Here is a 19,818-nt window from a genome sequence, read left to right as displayed (position 1 = left end):
TGCAGAACCTGACCCATGGCCAAAACCGTTTCACCCATTGCCTCCACCGCAGACGCTACCCTTGCGGTGTCGGCCTGGGTGGCTGCGATGAGCGGCACCAGTCCCTGCTCCTGGACTCCTCCAACAGCATGTGCAGGTCCTGGAAGATGGCCCTCATCCCGTTATTCAGTCCCTGGGTGTCCACATGCATCGGGTGTCCGGGTGGGTCAAGTACATCCAGGAACCCGGGAACCGTCTGGGCGGAAGCTGGGTGCTGGGCTTGGGCTGCCCTCCAGCCCCTCGGCTGCTCCAAACTCCATCTGCTGTACTGGCTCGGCTGTGTGGTGCACACCAGACCGTGACCCGGGAGCCTCCTGACTTATTTGCCCAACCGAGGTAAGTGTCTCTGCGATGGTGGATGGTGTAGGAGACAGCAGTGCCGCAAGCTCTAGGTCATCGTCCGTAAGAGGTCTGGTGTGTACTGGTCCCCCTCATGGCCCGGCGCAGGGTGCGTGCGGCCCATGTCATGTTGCCCTCCAGGTGATTCCGTGGACTGTGTGGCCGTTCTCTGTGCGTCATTGTCCACTGTCCGTCCTGTCCCCGTCACTGTCGTGGATCATGGCCCTACCTTCGGGCAATGCACGGCCATCACTCTCGTCACCGTCCTGTGCCCCCTCAGTATTGTCTCTGTCCGTCCTCTGTGCGTCCCCCTCCAGCGGCCCAGACTGACAGGATGGCCCTCCTGTCCGACCGACTGCCACCCTCTGGCGTGCGTCCCTGGGTGCGGTTGAGGTTGCAGATGGTCGGCTGTGTCTTGGCCGAGACGATCCTGGACGTTCGGCGGCTGGCCTTGGGGAACACAACGATACGGGGTTCGTTAGACACGCTGGGCCGGGTGTCTGGTGGTGGTGGGGGCAGTGTGTGAGGGGGGAGGGGATCGAGGGTGCAGTGGCCAGAGTGTGAGGGGGGTGGGGATTGAGTATGCAGTGGGCAGAGTGTGAGGGGGAGGGAATCGGGGGTGCAGTGGCCAGAGTGTGAAGGGGGGAGGGGATCGGGGGTGCAGTGGCCAGAGTGTGAGGGGGGAGGGGATCGGGGGTGCAGTGGCCAGAGTGTGAGGGGGGAGGGGATCGGGGGTGCAGTGGCCAGAGTGTGAGGGGGGAGGTGATCGAGGGTGCAGTGGGCAGAGTGTGAGGGGGGAGGGGATTGAGGGTGCAGTGGGTAGAGTGTGAGGGGGGATGGGATCGGGGGTGCAGTGGCCAGAGTGTGAGGGGGGAGGGGATCGAGGGTGCAGTGGGCAGAGTGTGAGGGGGGAGGGGATCGAGGGTGCAGTGGGCAGAGTGTGAGGGGGGAGGGGATCGAGGGTGCAGTGGGCAGAGTGTGAGGGGGGAGGGGATCGGGGGTGCAGTGGCCAGAGTGTGAGGGGGGATGGGATCGGGGGTGCAGTAGCCAGAGTGTGAGGGGGGCGATGACGGGTTGGGGGGGTGAGGACATGCAGGGTTCTCTCACTTGCTTCTGCACCTCCGACCTGGCATGTCGCGACCTCCCGGGTGGCGGATCCCCCAGCGAGGTCCAGGGCCCTCTGCTCGTGAACGGTTAGGGGGTGTAAGACTGGAGAAACCCCTCCGGTTCTCATGCGCTCACATTGGTTGTGAGCTGTCTTGTCTTGGGGGGGGTGGGGGTTGGATAAAGCACCACAATTCGGCGGGTATCATCGCTGCGTGCAGATATAGGCTATATTAATGCTGGGTGAGGAGACAGTTGGAGCCACGCCATGGCATCTCTCCAGGGGGGGTCCCAGTGCTCATGTGGGTCGACTACAGCATTGTGCACCCTGAACCCCCCCCACCCCCCCAGCCCACTTCCCCCCCCCTTGTGCCCGGGAAAGGGGGGAGGTTGGTTGTGACCCGGGGGCACCCTCATGGCACTTACCCTGGCAGCCCGAGTGAGGTCGTGCAGCTTCTTCCGACACTGCTCCCCGGACCGGGGGGCGTGCCCCACAGCACTCACAGCGGTGCCAACGTCACGCCAACCGCGCCTCACCGTGCTGGACAACTGGTGATGCCCACGTCTTGGGCAGAAGGTGGCCCTTCGTTGTTCAACCTCATCCAGCAGGGTGTCCAGGTCCGTGTCCCGGAACCTCGGTGCGGCTCGTCGGGGCTCAGCCATCTCTCCTCCTGGGTCCTTCCGTGCAGGATCGCGCCATTTATGGCACTGCGCCGCGTCATTCGGGCATCGCGCGCTTACGATGCTGCTTTCGTGCCGCGCCACGCCCCCCCCCCCCCCGAGTTCCTCGCGGCCCCGCTCCTAGCCCATTTTCGGGCCCTGAATCGATCGCGATCGGGGCCGATTCGCGCCGTCGTGAAACTCGACGGCGTTCACGACGGCGCAGGCACTTAGTCGTGGGAGCGGAGAATCCCGCCCAGGTTTTTCACACGCTGCTCCTTACACCAAGCACTTACCAGCCAATTGACTTACCAGTTTCCTGTGGCCTCAAGTTGTCCTTTTGTTCTCCCGCTGCTGCCTCACAGCAGCTGAAATACTCACCAAAAGCCACTTTCTGAAGGATGAAAAAGTTAGAAAGCAAAAAGCAAAAGAGCCCCTCTTTCCCCTCTGCATCAAATTCCCACTTTGCTCCTAATTCCCAAATGTACTCACTCGGACTGTGTCTCACTCAGGTGATGTCTCCTCTCTGACTGCTCATGCAACCACTTACTGATTGTGTACTTAAACAGTCCCGTTCTTATATCGAGCTGAGATGAGTCACTGTAACTTCCTGCTACAGTAATCAACACCTATTGAGGCCCTATTCAGGCAAAGGGATTTCAGGTGACTGACAGTTAATTAATTTAAAACTTTCTTTTGCTGATTTCTTGAATTTGCAACACAGCTACAGTCATTTTTTATTGTTTTGTTTATCCCATCTTTAAAGTTACAAAGCCAATGTGCAGAGTGGACAGGGCAAACCCTTAATCAATTTCATTGTTTGTTCCAAAAACCAATTGAAATTCAAATTGAAGCCAATTCATGGTCTCCATAAGAGAGACATACAAGATCCAAGCTGACAAGAAAAGGCATTGCACCTCGGGCTTCATTTGGTGCTTGATCTTAGCCAAAAGGCTGAGAAATGATACACAGCTATAGTCATAGCTATTGGTTCCAACTTACTGTGTTGAAATGCTCCACTCCAGTTGCAGAAAATGCATCTGCAATTTCTTTGGTTGTAGCCACACAGGCTAATGGATGCCCGTTTCCAATAGGTTTTCCCATAGTTACAATGTCGGGTAAAAAATCATCTCCTTGTAGTTGGAATGCCCAGAAGTGTTTTCCGACTCTTCCAAATCCAACTTGGACTTCATCAGCGACAAACAATCCCCCTACTTTGTGAATATGTCTGCAAGTGACAGTAGAATATAAAGTTGTTAGCATTAGATTATCACTCCCCTTCTCCTTGACCCCCCCCCTTGTTTGCAAAATATATCTTGCAGCATTTGGTGCCTTAAATGATTTCATTGTAATAAAGTTGGACACACAAAGTTGCAGTGTTTGTAGCTTAAGAAAAATTACTGGGAAGAAAGATTCATTAAAACAGGATAAGCCAGTGGGGTTTATTAAAGTGATAAAATAAACTATGGTTGAAGAGGTGTAAAAGAATGTACAACCTGTTCAGAGGTTGGTTGAAAGCAGGTGCCAGATCTTTTAAAAGATTTTATTTGTGAAGGTAAGATTTACTTGTGTGTACAGGTGGAGTAGGTAAGGAGGTTAAGATCTTAAGGGTTACAGGAGCAAGTCAATCTTTAATGGTGAGAGATAAAGAGATATGTAGTTCAGAAGGAATATGTCGCGTTGGGTGTTCCGATACACAAATGATCCAACACGGTTGTAGATGGTACAACTCTGTTTTATTGTCTTAAACAATAACAACTAATAACTGCTGGCTGAGGTTCGTGCTTCACCAGCTAACCTGTGGACCCAGCCCTTTCACTATCTTGGTGAGGCACTCAGCACGTGGTGTATGGTTGAGTGGCACGCTATGAGCTCTGTGCTCTGAGCTATCTCCTGGTAGAAAGAGCGGGAACTGTGGTGTTCCCTGTTTTATAGTGCGTGTGCTCTCACTGGTGATTGGCTGCGATGTTGTGTGTGTGCTGGTTGGTCCAACTGCCTGTCCATCAGTGTGTGTGTGATTGCACCATGATATGCTAATGTGGATATCATGACATCCCCCCTTTTCACAAGGATATGTGCCTACATGGTAATAAATATAAGTGTGTACTGAGTGCACCTGAGTATTTGTGTGAAATATTTACAACATGTACATGAGGCTAAACTATATACAGAGGAAGGTGTCAGGTGCAACAGAGCAACAAGGTTGTACCAATAACAGAACAAGTGCAATCAGCAAACAACGAAAGAGAACTTCTGGAACGACAAGAAAGAAACACGTTAACAGTACTGTAAAACAATTCAGTGAGTCCAATGTGCAAACAGGCTCATAAGTCAAGTCTATCAGGTGGGCGACGAATTTGGGTTGACCACCTCAAGGGTGGGTCAGGATCCACTGGCTGAGGAACGGGCCTGGCCAAGGGCGGGAGAGGAATAGGCAGAGTGGCAGGAAGCTCAACGAAGTCGACATCAGGGACAACAGGAGGGCGTGGCACCGGTGCATGATCTCATAGCGAGCGCGGAACCAGACGAAGGGCCCGCCGATTACGTCGGCGAATAGAGCCATCAGGCATGCGAACCAGGAACGAGCGGGGAGACACGCGGCGGAGAACATCGGCGGTTGCCGACCAGCCACCCTCCGGTAGGTGTATGCGGAAGTTGTCTCCAGGCGCCAGGGCAGGAAGATCAGATGCCCGAGCGTCATATGCCACCTTCTGCTGATCACGCTGTTGTTGCACCCTTCGCAATACTGGAGGATGGTCGGGTTCAGGAACATGAATGGATGGCACAGTGGTCCTGAGGGTGCGACCCATCAACAGCTGGGCTGGCGAGAGGCCCGTGGACAGTGGGGCCGAGCGATAGGCTAAACAGAAGTCAGATCCGGCATCAGCAGCCTTGCAGAGGATCTGCTTCACGATGTGGACGCCCTTTTCCGCCTTGCCATTCGACTGGGGATACAAGGGACTGGACGTCACGTGCGTGAAGTTGTATGAAGTGGCAAAGGAAGACCATTCTTGGCTCGCAAAACAAGGCCCGTTGTCAGCCATGACGGTGAGCGGAATTCCATGGCGAGCGAAGGTTTCTTTGCATGCCCGGATGACAGCTGATGATGTCATGTCGTGCAGGCGTATGACCTCTGGGTAATTTGAAAAATAGTCAATCAGAATGATGTAGTCCCTGCCGAGCGCATGAAAGAGGTCCACGCCCACCTTCGCCCAGGGGGATGTGACCAACTCATGGGGCTGAAGTGTCTCAGGGGGTTGCGCTGGCTGAAACCTTTGGCAGGTGGGGCAGTTGAGCACGATGTTGGCGATGTCGTCGCTGATGCCCGGCCAGTACACCGCTTTTCAGGCCCTATGCCTACACTTTTCAACTCCGAGATGGCCTTCGTGCAGTTGTTTGAGGACAAGCCGGTGCATGCTGTGTGGGATCACAATCCGGTCCAACTTCAAGAGGACACCATCAATGACGGCCAAGTCGTCCCGGACATTGTAGAATTGTGGGCACTTCCCCTTGAGCCACCCTTCTGTCATGTGGTGCATTACACGCTGTAGAAGGGGGTCAGCCGCAATCTCACGGCGAATGCGGGCCACAGGTGCGTCAGTGGCCGGCAGATTGGCCGATGTGAAGGCTACTTGTGCGTCGACCTGACAAACGAACCCCTCCGATTCGGGCGGTGTGTTCACTGCCTGGACAGGGCATCCACGGTGATGAGGTCCTTTCCCGGGGTGTAGACAAGTTGGAAGTCGTACCTCCGGAGCTTGAGCAGAATGCGCTGGAGGCGAGGGGTCACATCGTTGAGGTCCTTCTGAATGATGCCGACCAGGGGGCGATGGTCGGTCTCCACAGTGAACTGCGGAAGACCATACACATAATCATGGAATTTGTCAATGCCAGTCAACAAACCCAGGCACTCCTTTTCAATCTGCGCATAGCGCTGTTCTGTGGGGGTCATGGCCCACGAGGCATAGGCGACCGGGGCCCATGATGAGGTGTCGTCCCGTTGCAGGAGTACCGCCCCAATGCCGGACTGGCTGGCATTGGTTGAGATCTTTGAATCCCGAGTGGTATTGAAAAACACCAGTACCGGGGCGGTGGTGAGCTTGACCTTGAGCTCCTCCCATTCACTCTGGTGTGCGGGCAGCCACTGGAATTCCGTTGTCTTTTTGACCAGGTGGCGAAGAGCAGTCGTCTGCGAAGCAAGGTTATGAATGAACTTCCCCAAGAAGTTGACCATCCCGAGAAAGCGCAGCACTGCCTTCTTGTCTGACGGCTGCTACATGGCTGCGATGGCTGCCACCTTGTTGGCATCCGGCCGCACCCCTGACCGGGATATGTGGTCCCCCAAAAACCTTAGCTCAGTCTGGCCAAAAGAGCACTTGGCTCGATTGAGGCGCAGGCCCTGATCTCGTATCCATGCAAAGACACGCTGGAGACGACTGATGTGCTCCTGTGGTGTGGTGGACCAGATGATAACGTCGTCTACATAGAGGCGCACCCCTTCAATGCCCTCCATCATCTGTTCCATGATGCGATGGAACACCTCGCAGGCCGAGATGATGCCAAACGACATCCTATTGTAGCAGTTTCTGCCAAATGGAGTGTTGAAAGTGCACAGCTTCCTGCTGGACTGATCCAGTTGAATCTGCCAAAAACCCTTTGAGGCATCAAGCTTGGTGAATATTTTTGCCCGAGCCATTTCGCTCGTAATCTCTTCCCGTTTGGGTATGGGGTAGTGCTCCCTCATAATGCTGTTGTTCAGGTCTTTCGGGTCGATGCAGATCCGGAGCTCGCTGGAGGGCTTCTTGATGCACACCATGGAGCTGACCCATGGCGTTGGCTCCGTGACCCGGGAAAGCACTCCTTGGACCTGCAGGTCCTGCAGCTGCTGCTTGAGGCGGTCCTTGAGTGGTGCTGGGACTCTACGAGGTGCGTGAATGACCGGGGTGGCGTCCGGTTTGAGCCGTATCCTGTAAGTGAAGGGCATTGTGCCCATGCCCTCGAAATCCTCCTGGTTGTGCGCGAGGAGTGAGTGCAGCTGCACCCTAAAGTCTGCATCCGGGAAATCGGGCGTGCCTTCTGGAGACCGAGTGTGTACCCGCTGAACGAGGTGGAGGATCTTGCATGCCTGTGCGCCTAACAGAGAGTCCTTCGAGGATCCAACTATTTCAAAAGACAATGTGGCTTTGTGTGAGTTGTGTGTAACCTCGAGCTGGCAGGACCCCGTGGCTGGGATGACATTTCCGTTACAGTCAACCAGCTGACAGTGGGATGGCAGAATTGGTGGTTTAACCTTCAAGGTCTGGAAGGCTGACCATGCGAGGAGATTGGCGGAGGCACCAGTGTCCAAGCGAAATGTGATCGGTGATCGGTTGACCGTTAGGGTGGCACACCACTCATCGCCCGGATCAATGCTGTGCACTAGCAGCGGCTGGTGGTTCCGACTTGGGGACATCTGGTTCTTGTTTATTACTGCAACGCGGAAAGGTTCCCTGTCTTCGGTATCACTGGTCTGCATGTTGTCAGGATATGACTCAGTGTATGGGGGCTGAATGGCCCGCACGTCCCTGCGAGGCCGGCAGAATTGTTGAGAGTTGGCAGGTTGAGCTGCTCGACAGCAGGCAGCTGTAGCCACCTAAAGTGGCCAACTCCCGATTTAAAATGGCGAACAGCAAAGGCTGATGGGAACGCCAGCCAACAAGACAAAAACCAGCAGCTGCAGGTTTGCTGTGTATTTACAAAATATCTGCAAAAAACCAGACAACATCGATACCAGCGGCCATCAACATAACAAAGTAACAGCCATCTGCATACTGATGAGCAATCCCCGGGAACAATAAGTAACATTTTGGACACACAAAGCAAAGCCAGACTCCTCGGCGCCAGCAGGAGCCAACACAAAGGAGGTGAACGAGCACCTCAAGACCGCCCATCGATCAGGGAACCGCTCCAGTATTGGAGAAAATCAAACCAAGCGATTGGGACAAAGTCCAATCACTTGGGACCAGGTTCAGGGTCCGCCCCGAAAGGCGGGAAGCCCCTGGGGACTATAAAAGTTAAGCCCCAAGTTCAAATCGCTCTTCTTCACCTCCTCGCGCTCTTCACGCTCTTCTTCCTGCCCGGGTCACCCAGCAACAACAAACCAACATTGACCATGACCGGTGCAGTGACTCCAGTGATCATCGAACTCGTAAGTCTTAATTCAACGCTCGCTACGAGATAGGCGCTCCTAGCTACCAATCCGTACCAAGTTTGAATCCCGCAGACTCAGAACCCGAACGAAAAGCCATTTGTTCCCCTGACCTGGTGGGCCAGTCCAAAGTTAAGTATAGGCCTGCTAGTTGTAGAAGTAGCTTAGACGTAGAATTTGTGCATGAGTAGCGATTACTGTGTATAATAAATGTGCTTTGATTTAAATCTTACTAATCGGTGTATTGGATTATTGATCATTACTCGGACTTGAACCTCGTGACGGTATCATAAAGATACCTGGCGACTCGAGAGCAAAGGTAATAAAACAGCAATTGAACTAAGGCAAAGTTAGCAACATTATTTGGCGACTCTGGTGGGACCCGATCTAGAAGTGGAAAACCACTCCGGGAGAACCCAGAATTTGAATTAGAGATCCAATTGGAAACAGAAAACCACAAGTGTTCAAGCAGTTCTGATCAATACTCATAAATTCGGAAGTGTGTGTATGCATGCGTAACAAACAGGGCGATAAGGTAAAACTGATAGATTTTTTGTTGCGACAAAACTGTCGGAAGTTTGTATTTCGGAAAGTAGCGAAAGCCGTACCTGTATTTACAGCACCACCTTAAAACCCCTGTCCCAAATTTGAAGAGCAGCATTCGGATAGGAAAGATGGCCTAATGAACCCAGAGGAATTTGTGGTTACAGCGACCAGCAGCAGTAGAGTGGGACAATGTCCCATTTGGGAGGAAGAGATCAGGAAATATCTCAAAGGGAAAGGATGGCCCCTTTGGAATGAATTCTGTGACAACGAGGAATCAGGTCCCGGGAGTATAGGACATACTTGGTGGGAGAACCTGAGCGAGATCCACAAAAATAGCTTAGGGAAAGCTCGCAAGCCGATGGCAATCGTGTCCTGCTTGGCACAATTGCGAGGCACAGAGGAGGTTGTTAGAACGCTCCGGAAAGAAGTTGAAGGCATACATCGAATGAGTAAGGTCGATGTAAGTGAGGTAGAAAAGGAGAATTTGGAATTGAGAAGGAAGTTGGCAGCAAAGGATGGAGAGGTGGAGGATGCCAAAAGGGCACACCAGTCTTGTCTGGCGCACTTAAGCAGCTTCCAGTCTCAATATGAAAAGGCCTATCAGGACACGCAACGTGCAGTCCTGGTACGTGAAGAAACAGAAAAGCAGGTAGAAGCATTACAGAGACAGTGTAGTGACCTCAAGGCAGCATTAAGAGCTCTCCATGCTGCCACCACAGAACAAACACAAAGCACGCTAGATCACGCAAAGTGCCGGAAGCAGATTGCAGAGCTGCAATCACTGCTTTCAGTTCAGAAAGGCTTCCAAGAAACCTTTGGAGCGAAATTAGATCAGGAAGACGGCCCTGATTGGGAAGAATTGAACGAGACAGCGCAGAGATATGTTCAGGGAACATGTGCGCAGGGAAAGCCACAAAAGAGGAAAGCGCCCCAACCCCCCTCAGAGCAGATAGTTCACGCTCCAATGAACCCAGCAACCACCCGCCGCACAGCCATAGTGGACGATACGGAATTTCTATACTACACCCCCATAATAATGACCCAATTATGGGACGCATGCGAGAAAATCACACCGTTCCTCCCCACCTCAGACCCCCACCATTTCTTTGCCACAGTAAAGCATCAGGCGACCATGTACGGCCTGGATGAGCGAGAGCTACGGGGTAACCCCGCAGATGGCCTCAACAAATGTAGGCAAAAGAAATCTGAGCACCCCACAGCGTTTGCTGGACGCCTGTGGATCCACTTTGCAGCAGTCTTTGGAGACTTAGACCGCGCCCATTTGTCCCCAGACAACATGGCCAAATGGACCCACACCCTTATCTCCCATGCCACAGAAACAGGACAGAAAGCCTGCGCAAGTTATGATCCCTCAGAGGAGGCCCATAACGAGAAGTGGGTAGTGAAAAGATTGTCCCGCGCTTGGGAGCAATCTATACAAAGTAAGCCCGCAGTCAAGAATCCTGAGGAAAAGCAGGCCGTAGCAGATATGCAGGCAGTAAAAACACACCAGAACCCCGCATGGGTGAATGAGGGAGAGAACAGTCCCCCACCCAAGTCACAGGAGTGTTACAACTGTGGACAGTTGGGACACTTCGCAAGAGAGTGCAATACCCCTAAAAAGCCACAGAGAGCCCAGCAGACGGGTACTCTGAGTAAGAAAAAGACAGAGCCCATTCATAGCGTTAGCGCCCGTTCAGATCAGACGGACTTGACCGGAACGGACTGACGGTGTACGGGCTCCCCCAGTTGGGTCTGCGACACCCTTTGGGATAGGTCCGGACGACCGGTAGTTGCAGCGAAAATTCGGGGACAGCCCATCGAATTTCTCTGGGACACAGGAGGGTCCCGCACCACAATAAATTCCTTCACCCTGTTTCAAAAAGACACGTGGCCCACTACAGCCACTATCACCCTCAGCGGCTTTACAGACCACTCACAGCAGGGACACATCACAGCCCCTGTACCCATTCAAATCGGTACCATCACCACCAAGCACCCCGTAGTTTTTGTCGATCTGCCCCACACATTCTGGGAATCGATTTCATGAATTCCCATAATCTTTCATTTGATCCAGTCAACCAGTGTGTCTGGAAGATGGCAAAATCTGCAAGAGCCCCCGCAACGCTCAACATAGGAGAGTACGTCTGGTTGCGGCGATGCACTGCTAAGCCGCACGTTTCGGCAGCTCCCGTTCTAATGGACTTTTGGGCTCTTTTTGGAAGCCCCAACGGAATTTTTTTTGGACCAAACCCAGTGTGGGGTGACGAAGTAAGGAGTCCCCCCTGGTGTGTATGGAGAAGATCAGTGGTGGTGGCCAGATTGAGAAGGATCCTTTGGAGCAGCGGCAGAGAAGGAAGAAGCAAGATGGTGACGGATGCATCCAGACGACATGGGGCCCGGACCAGCAGGAATTCCTTCAACGGTGTGTGGAGGAATTAAAGAAGGAGGTGCTGGCGCCGATGTTGTTGGCAATCGAAGGGCCAAAAGAAACGCAAAAGGCCCAGGCGATAGAGCTCCGTGGGGTGAAGGCGAAGGCAGCTGAGAACGAGGATGAGATTCTGGGCCTAGCGGTAAAAATGGAGACGCATGAGGCACTACATAAGAGGTGTATCGAAAGGCTCGAAGCCCTGGAGAACAGCTCGAGGAGAAAGAACCTCCGGATTCTGGGTCTCCCCGAGGGAGTGGAGGGAGCAGACGTTGGGGCTTATGTGAACACGATGCTCCATTCGCTAATGGGAGCTGAGGCCCCCTCGGGCCCCCTGGAGGTGGAAGGGGCTCACCGGGTCCTTGCGAGGAGACCAAAGGCTGGAGAACCACCAAGGGCGATAGTGGTGAGATTTCACCGCTTCACCGACAGAGAGGCGGTTTTGAGCTGGGCCAAGAAGGTACGGAGTAGCAGGTGGGAGAATGCGGTGATACGAGTGTATCAGGACTGGAGCGCGGCGGTGGCAAGAAGGAGAGCGAGTTTTAATTGGGCCAATGCGGTGCTACACAAGAAGAAAGTAAAGTTTGGGATGCTGCAGCCGGCATGATTGTGGGTCGCGTACCATGATAGACACTATTACTTTGAAACGTCGGACGAGGCATGGACCTTCATCCAAGAAGAGAAATTGGATCAGAACTGAGGGACTGATGCTGTGGGGAGATGACGATGTTGATGTACAGAAATGTAAATTGGGGAATGGGAGGTTCACAGTATCGGGACGATAGATGGGGTTTTTTTTTTTCTCTTCTTGACGGGGGGACACTGAGAAATGTGGGCGTCGGTGGAAAAAGGGACAGAGGTGGGGGATGGGGAATGGGGGAGCTGCGCCATAGGGGGCGGGGCTGATCCAGGAAAGCGCGGGTTTTTTCCCGCGCTAGGGAGATGATGGCGGGAAGATAGGCGCAAGGAGGATGAGAGTTCCGCACGCAGGGGGGTCAAGGAGAGAGCGGGGGAAGCCGGGGTCAGTTGGAGTCAGCTGACTTTCGGAAGCATTATGGGGGGAATAACCATGCTGGATGGGGATCTAGCGGGGGTGGGTCAACTGGGTTGCTGCTGCTGGGAGCGAGAGGGAGCTGGCAAGGGAAGAGGTGGTCGGGACGGGAGTGCGCCGCCTGGGGGACGGGTGGGTGTGCGGGACCTGGACGTGGGACTGGCCTACAGTAGGGGATGGCTAGTCGGCGGGGGGTGGAGGGGGGGGGGGGGGGGGGGGCAGGCAGCCCCCCAATCCGGCTGATCACGTGGAATGTGAGAGGCCTAAATGGGCCGATTAAGAGGGCCCGAGTGTTCGCGCACTTAAAAGGACTGAAAGCAGACATGGTCATGCTTCAAGAGACGCATCCGAAGGTGGCGGATCAGGTTAGGTTAAGGAAAGGATGGGTGGAACAGGTGTTCCACTCAGGGTTGGACGCGAAAAATAGAGGGGTGGCGATATTGGTGGGGAAACGGGTGTCGTTCGAGGCTAGGAATATAGTAGTGGACAACGGTGGGAGACATGTGATGGTGAGTGGTAGATTGCAGGGAAGGGAGGTTGTGCTGGTAAATGTATATGCCCCGAACTGGGATGATGCGGGATTTATGAAGCGGATGCTGGGACGTATCCCGGACCTGGAGGTAGGAAGCCTGGTAATGGGGGGGGGATTTCAATACTGTGCTGGATCCAGGGTTAGATCGGTCTAGATCCAGGACCGGAAGAAGGCCGGCAGCGGCCAAGGTGCTCAGGGGGTTTATAGAGCAAATGGGGGGAGTGGATCCGTGGAGATTTGCTAGGCCGTTGGCCAAAGAGTTTTCCTTTTTCTCCCATGTTCATAAGGCTTACTCCCGGATAGATTTCTTTGTTTTGAGCTGGGCACTGATTTTGAGGGTGGCAGGAACGGAGTATTCGGCCATAGCCGTTTCAGACCATGCCCCGCACTGGGTGGATCTGGAACTAGGAGAGGAGAGGGAACAGCGCCCACTCTGGCGACTGGATGTGGGACTATTGGCGGATGAGGGGGTCTGTGGAAGGGTGCGGGGATGTATTGAGAGGTACCTGGAGGCCAATGATGATGGGTAGTATGGAAAGCGCTGAAGGCGGTGGTTAGGGGAGAGTTGATCTCCATTAGGGCTTACAAGGAGAAAAAAAAGGGCAAAGAAAGGGAGAGATTAGTGGGGGAGATTTTGAGTGTGGATAAAGATATGCGGAGGCCCTGGACGAAGGACTATATAGAGAGAGGCGAAGACTTCAGACGGAGTTTGACCTGCTGACCACAGGGAAGGCAGAGGCACAGTGGAGGAAGGCACAGGGGATGAGATACGAATAAGGGGAAAAGGCGAGCTGGCTGCTGGCCCACCAGCTTCGTAAGAGGATAGCGGCGAGGGAAATAGTGGGAGTTATTGATGAAACGGGAACTACGGTGCGGAGTGCAGGGAAGGTAAATGAGGTGTTTAAGACCTTTTATGAGAGGCTATGTAGGTCCCAACCCCCGGAGGGAAAAGAGGGGATGCAACAGTTCTTGGACCAACTAAGGTTCCCGAGGGTGGAGGAGCAGGAGGTGGCAGGTCTGGGGGCGTCAATCAGGGTGGACGAGGTGACTAAAGGGCTGGGGAACATGCAGGCAGGGAAGGCCCCAGGACCAGACGGGTTCCCGGTGGAATTTTATAGGAAAATGTGGACTTGTTGGCCCCGCTGCTGGCGAGAACCTTTAACGAGGCCCGAGAAGGGGGGCCTCTACCCCCGACAATGTTGGAGGCGACAATATCATTAATCCTGAAGCGAGATAAAGATCCGCTGCAATGCGGGTCATGTAGGCCTATCTCGCTCCTGAATGTAGACACCAAGTTGCTGGCAAAAGTGCTAGCGACAAGGATCGAGGATTGTGTCCTGGGGGTGGTGCATGAAGACCAGACAGGGTTTGTAAAGGGGAGACAATTGAATGTCAACATGCGACGGCTGTTGGGGGTGATAATGATGCCCCCAGCGGAGGGGGAGGCAGAGATAGTGGCTGCGATGGATGCAGAGAAGGCATTTGATAGGGTAGAGTGGGAGTATTTATGGGAGGTGTTGAGGAGGTTTGGGTTCGGGGAGGGGTTTGTCAGTTGGGTCAAACTCCTCTATGGGGCCCCAGTGGCAAGTGTAGTCACAAATCGGCAGAGATCGGAGTATCTTCGGTTACATAGGGGAACAAGGCAGGGGTGCCCCCTGTCCCCATTACTGTTCACGCTGGCAATTGAACCACTGGCCATAGCATTGAGAGACTCTAGGAAATGGAGGGGGGTAGTTAGAGGGGGTGGGGAACACCGAGTGTCACTACGCAGATGACCTACTGCTGTATGTGGCGGATCTTGTGGAGGGGATGACAGAGGTTATGCAGATATTGAGGGAGTTTGGAGATTTTTTGGGATATAGGCTTAATATGGGGAAGAGTGAGCTTTTCATAGTACACCCCGGGGACCAGGGAAAAGGGATAGACGGCCTGCCGTTAAGGAGAGCGGAAAGGAGCTTCCGATATTTGGGGATTCAGGTAGCCAGGAGCTGGGGAACTTTACACAAACTCAATCTGACGCGGCTGGTGGAGCAGATGGAGGAGGATTTCAAGAGGTGGGATATGCTGCCGCTCTCACTGGCGGGCAGAGTGCAGGCGGTCAAGATGATGGTCCTCCCAAGGTTTCTTTTTGTGTTTCAGTGTCTCCCCATTTTGATCACTAAGGTCTTTATTAAGAAAATAGATAGGAGTGTTATGAGTTTCGTGTGGGCAGGGAAGACCCCGAGGGTAAGGAGGGGGTTCCTGCAGCAGGGACAGAGGGGGACTGGCGTTGCCGAATCTGGACGATTATTACTGGGCCGCCAATGTGGCGATGGTTCGCAAGTGGATGAGTGAGGGAGAGGGAGCGGTGTGGAAGAGGCTGGAGATGGCGTCCTGTAAAGGAACGAGCCTAAAGGCGCTGGTGACGGCGCCGCTACCGCTCTCCCCGGAAAGGTATACCACAAACCCAGTGGTGGCGGCAACCTTAAGGATCTGGGAGCAATGGGAGTAATCTGGGAGCATAGGGGTGTGACGGGTGCCTCGGTGTGCTCCCTGATCAGGAACAACCATAGGTTTGTCCCAGGAAAGATGGACGGAGGGTTCTAGAGCTGGCATCGGGCAGGAATTAGGAGATTGAGAGATTTGTTTATTGACGGGACGTTCGCGAGCCTGGGAGCGCTGGAGGAAAAGTATGAGTTGCCCCCGGGGAATATCTTTAGATACATGCAAGTGAGGGCGTTTACGAGGCAACAGGTGAGGGAATTTCCGCTGCTCCCGACACAGGGGATCCAGGATAGAGTGATTTCCGGGGTATGGGTCGGGGAGGGCAAAGTGTCCGAAATATGTCAGGAGATGAGAGACGAGGGGGAGGCGCTGGTAGAGGAGCTGAAGGGAAAATGGGAAGAAGAGCTGGGGGAGGAGATTGAGGAGGGGCTGTGGGCTGATGCCCTAAGTAGGGTAAATTCCTCTTCCTCGTGTGCCAGGCTTAGCCTGAGGTTCTACACAGAGCACACATGACGGGAGCGAGGCTGAGCAGGTTCTTTGGGGTGGAGGACAGGTGCGGGAGGTGCTTGGGAAGCCCGGCGAACCACACACATATGTTTTGGTCGTGTCCGGCACTGGATGAGTAGTGGAGGGGAGTGGCAAGAGTGATTTCAAAGGTGGTGAAGGTCCGGGTCAAGCCAGGCTGGGGGTTAGCTATATTAGGAGTAGCGGAGGAGCCGGGAGTGCAGGAGGCGAAAGAGGCCGATATTCTGGCCTTTGCGTCCCTGGTAGCCCGGCGAAGGATCTTACTCATGTGGAAGGAAGTGAAACACCCCGGCGTGGAGGCCTGGATAAACAATATGGCAGGGTTCATAAAACTGGAACGGATCAAGTTTGCGTTGAGAGGATCGGCTCAGGGGTTCTCCAGGCGGTGGCAACCGTTCCTTGACTATCTCGCGGAACTTTAAGGGAAAATAGATCGTCAGCAGCAGCAGCCCAGAGGGGCAGGGGAGGGGGGGGGGGGGGGGGGACACTATTTTTTGTTATTTTGTTAGTTCACTATTTTATTTAAATAATGTTACTTATTAGTTATTGTTATCTTTTATGTTGATTTGTAAGGTGGAAAAATTGTGTTTGAAAACTTTAATAAAATATATATTTTTTAAAACATAGGAGAGTATGGAAACAAAATTAGCGCAGTAGGCAAATTTTGGTTCAACCCGACCACGCTTAGTACGGACAAGCAGGTTAGGGCAGTTCTGCAAAAGAACAAGGCAGCATTCGCGACCCACCAGCATGACTGTGGACGGATGACTGACTCCGTACAAATAACAGGACCTGACCCTAAACCCCCAAAACAGTATGGATTTCCCCAAGAGGCAGAGGGAGAAATCCCCAAGGTAATAGAAAGCTTATTAGAGCAGGGCGTACTTAGATCAGTAGCCTCCACTAATAATGCCCCGATTTGGCCAGTGAGAAAGCCCGATGGATCATGGCGACTGACCATCGATTACCGGAAACTCAACAAGATCACCCCCGCAGCAGCCCCCACAGGAGCAAGTCCCGAGACCATGCTCAAGCAGGGACTCAATTCCCGATTCTTTACGGTTTTGGATGTCAGTAATGGATTCTGGTCCATTCCATTGGCAAAGGCGTGCCAGTACAAATTTGCCTTCACCTTTAAAGCACAGCAGTACACGTGGACATGCCTGCCACAAGGCTTCCACAACTCCCCCTCCATTTTCCACCGACAGCTGGCAAATGGTTTAGCCAAATTCTCTCACCCCGAATGTCTGGTACAGTACGTAGACGACCTTCTACTGCAGACAGACACCAAGAAAGAGCACATTGAGCTTCTGTCCGAACTCCTGGAACTCTTACACTCAATCGGTTGTAAAGTCAACCCCAAAAAGGCCCAGATTTTGGAAGATAAGGTGATATATTTGGGAACAATTATCACACATGGTAAACGCGAGATCGAGCATAAAAGGATTGACTCGATTGCTAAATTGCCCCTTCCCCAGAACGTTTCAGCCCTCCGGTCGTTTTTAGGACTGGTTGGCTCCTGCCGAAACCACATTGACGGTTTCGCCAGCAAGGCAGCACCCCTCTCAGACCTCCTAAAGAAAGGAGCCCCCTGGGAATGGCTTCCACAGCATACGGATGCTGTGGATTCTTTAAACCAGGCACTCATAGCAGCCCCCGCACTACAAGTTCCAGACCCACTTTCCCCTTACGCCATAGAGGTAGCGACCACAGACCGCACCCTTTCGGCCGTGCTCCTCCAGGAACGGCACGACCAGTTAAGGCCCGTAGCTTACGCCTCCAGGCTTTTAGATGCTGTGGAGCAGGGATTTTCAGCCTGTGAGAGGCACCTGCTCGCAGTATTTTTCATATATTACCGGACTGAACCCCATCATGATTCTCACCGAACACACCCCCACCCAACTTTTACTGGATGGATGACTCAAGGACGGTACAGTAAGCCAGATTAGAGCAGCTAGATGGACCCTTCTCTTGCAGAGATGGGACATCACTGTTAAAAGGACAAAGCCGACAACTTACAGTACCCCGGAACCCCCCATGAATGTGAAATTATCTCTCCACACCACAACACAGGCCCCTTTATTGCGAAAACACCCCCTAGAAAGATAGGTAGTTCAACCCAGAGCCCCCAGCACACGGACACGTGTGAGCCCATAAAGATCTATGTGATTGGATCTTCCACAGTCTTGGATGGGAAGCGCATAACAGGTTGCGGTATATATGTTGAGGACGCGCAGGGACGTGCCCTCGAGGAAATATCGTTAAAACCTCCAGGCCACTTAGGCGCGCAGGCAGCAGAGCTCGCGGCCATCGCGTATATAGTGGAACACCCAGATTCCTTCCCCAGCCCAGCAGACATATACTCGGACAGCCTCTATGTCTGCAACAGCCTCATGGAATTCCTGCCCCTGTGGAAAGCAAGAGGATTTGTTTCCGCAGATGGAAAAACCCTCCCCTCAGCTCCATTGCTCAGTCACATTTTAGAGCAAGCACTGAACAGGACCTTTGGGATTATCAAAGTCCGCAGTCACCATCGTTCCTTGCCCCCTGGAAATGTGAAAGCCGACGCACTGGCTAAAGCAGGTTCCAGGCATGGATATTTTTGGACACCCCCCGAAAGCGCACCAGTGAGTGCAGTTCAGGTCTCACAGACAAAGATCGAGGATCTAGTGGAGGCCCAGAAGCAGGACAGCAATCTCAGGGAGATTGTAAAAGGAAAATATCCAGCACCCTATGAGAGGTTCAAAAATGCTCTGACCACACATGACGGTGTGGTGTTAAAAGACACCCTTTATGTGGTTCCTGAACAGGACAGGAATCAACTGATGTGTTTGTTCCATGACGGTCATGGACATCAGGGAATCGATCCCACTACAGCCCATCTCAAGCAGCTTTGTTGGTGGCCGAATTTAAAGGACGATGTAAACCACTACATCGAGAGTTGTCTTATCTGTGCCCAGAATAATCCGGACAGATATGCCATATAAGCTCAACTCAGCCACACCCGACCCGTTAATGGCCCCTGGACTAACCTCCAGATTGATTTTATAGGACCATTGCCCCCTTGCAGGAATGGCTTTAAATATGTACTTGTGGTAATTGACACATTTACGAAATGGGTGGAAGCATTCCCAGCCCGCACGAACACTGCAAAAACCACAGCCAAGATTTTGACCCACCACATCTTTACAAGATGGGGACACCCCCGCAGCATTGAATCCGACCAAGGCTCCCATTTTACGGGATGTGTCATGCAGAACGTCCTCACGATATTTGGCATCACCCAAAAATTCCACATAGCATACCACCACAGTCGAGTGGTATCGTGGAGCGCATGAATCGGACCCTAAAATCCACCCTCAGAAAAATGGTCCAGCAGAACACCACCACTTGGGACTCAGTCCTCCCTTTTGTGCTGATGTTTTTGCGTAAGACAATTTCTACTTCCACAGGTTACACCCCACACACTCTCATGACCGGACGCCCCATGAAAGGCACAGAATATTTATTAGGTTTATTCTTGACCAGCCACGAGGTGACGACCCTCACACATGAGAAAGCAGTAGAGCAATTAGTTGAAAATGTTAAAACGGCTCAGCTAGCAGCCGCAATAAAATTGGGCACCAGAAAGAAACAGAGCAAGGCTTGTTTCGACAAGACAGTGCATGCGACTGAGTACAGTACAGGACAGCAAGTTATGCTCTCCGTATATAACCCCAGCACATTCCTGTCACCAAAATACTCGGGTCCGTACTCCATTGCGGACAAAGTAAGCCCTTCCGTATATAAAATAAAGTATCGCAACGGTAAGACTGCGTGGTTCCATATCAACCAGCTGAAGGCATATGGAACACAGTCCAACCACGCACACCACGTCATGCTCGACGCAGCACACCACGCCCCGCCCACAGCCAACGTAACCC

At 53.1% G+C, this 19,818-nt stretch overlaps 1 protein-coding gene across 3 annotated transcripts in view; it reads right to left on the bottom strand.

Moving 5' to 3' along the window:
- Positions 1–19,818, bottom strand: part of LOC140426965 (5-phosphohydroxy-L-lysine phospho-lyase-like) — a 100,826-nt gene that overhangs the window by 52,650 nt on the left and 28,358 nt on the right. For all 3 annotated transcript variants that reach the window (XM_072512290.1, XM_072512291.1, XM_072512292.1), the window contains one exon: positions 3,145–3,370. In XM_072512290.1, the coding sequence (XP_072368391.1) occupies positions 3,145–3,370 (226 nt within the window). The remainder of the gene's footprint in view (positions 1–3,144; positions 3,371–19,818) is intronic.

Source organism: Scyliorhinus torazame, chromosome 7, assembly GCF_047496885.1.
Source record: "Scyliorhinus torazame isolate Kashiwa2021f chromosome 7, sScyTor2.1, whole genome shotgun sequence".
Lineage (NCBI taxonomy): Eukaryota > Metazoa > Chordata > Chondrichthyes > Carcharhiniformes > Scyliorhinidae > Scyliorhinus > Scyliorhinus torazame.
The sequence above is the reverse complement of the archived record's forward strand: the minus strand, read 5'-3'. Positions and strand labels throughout refer to the sequence as shown.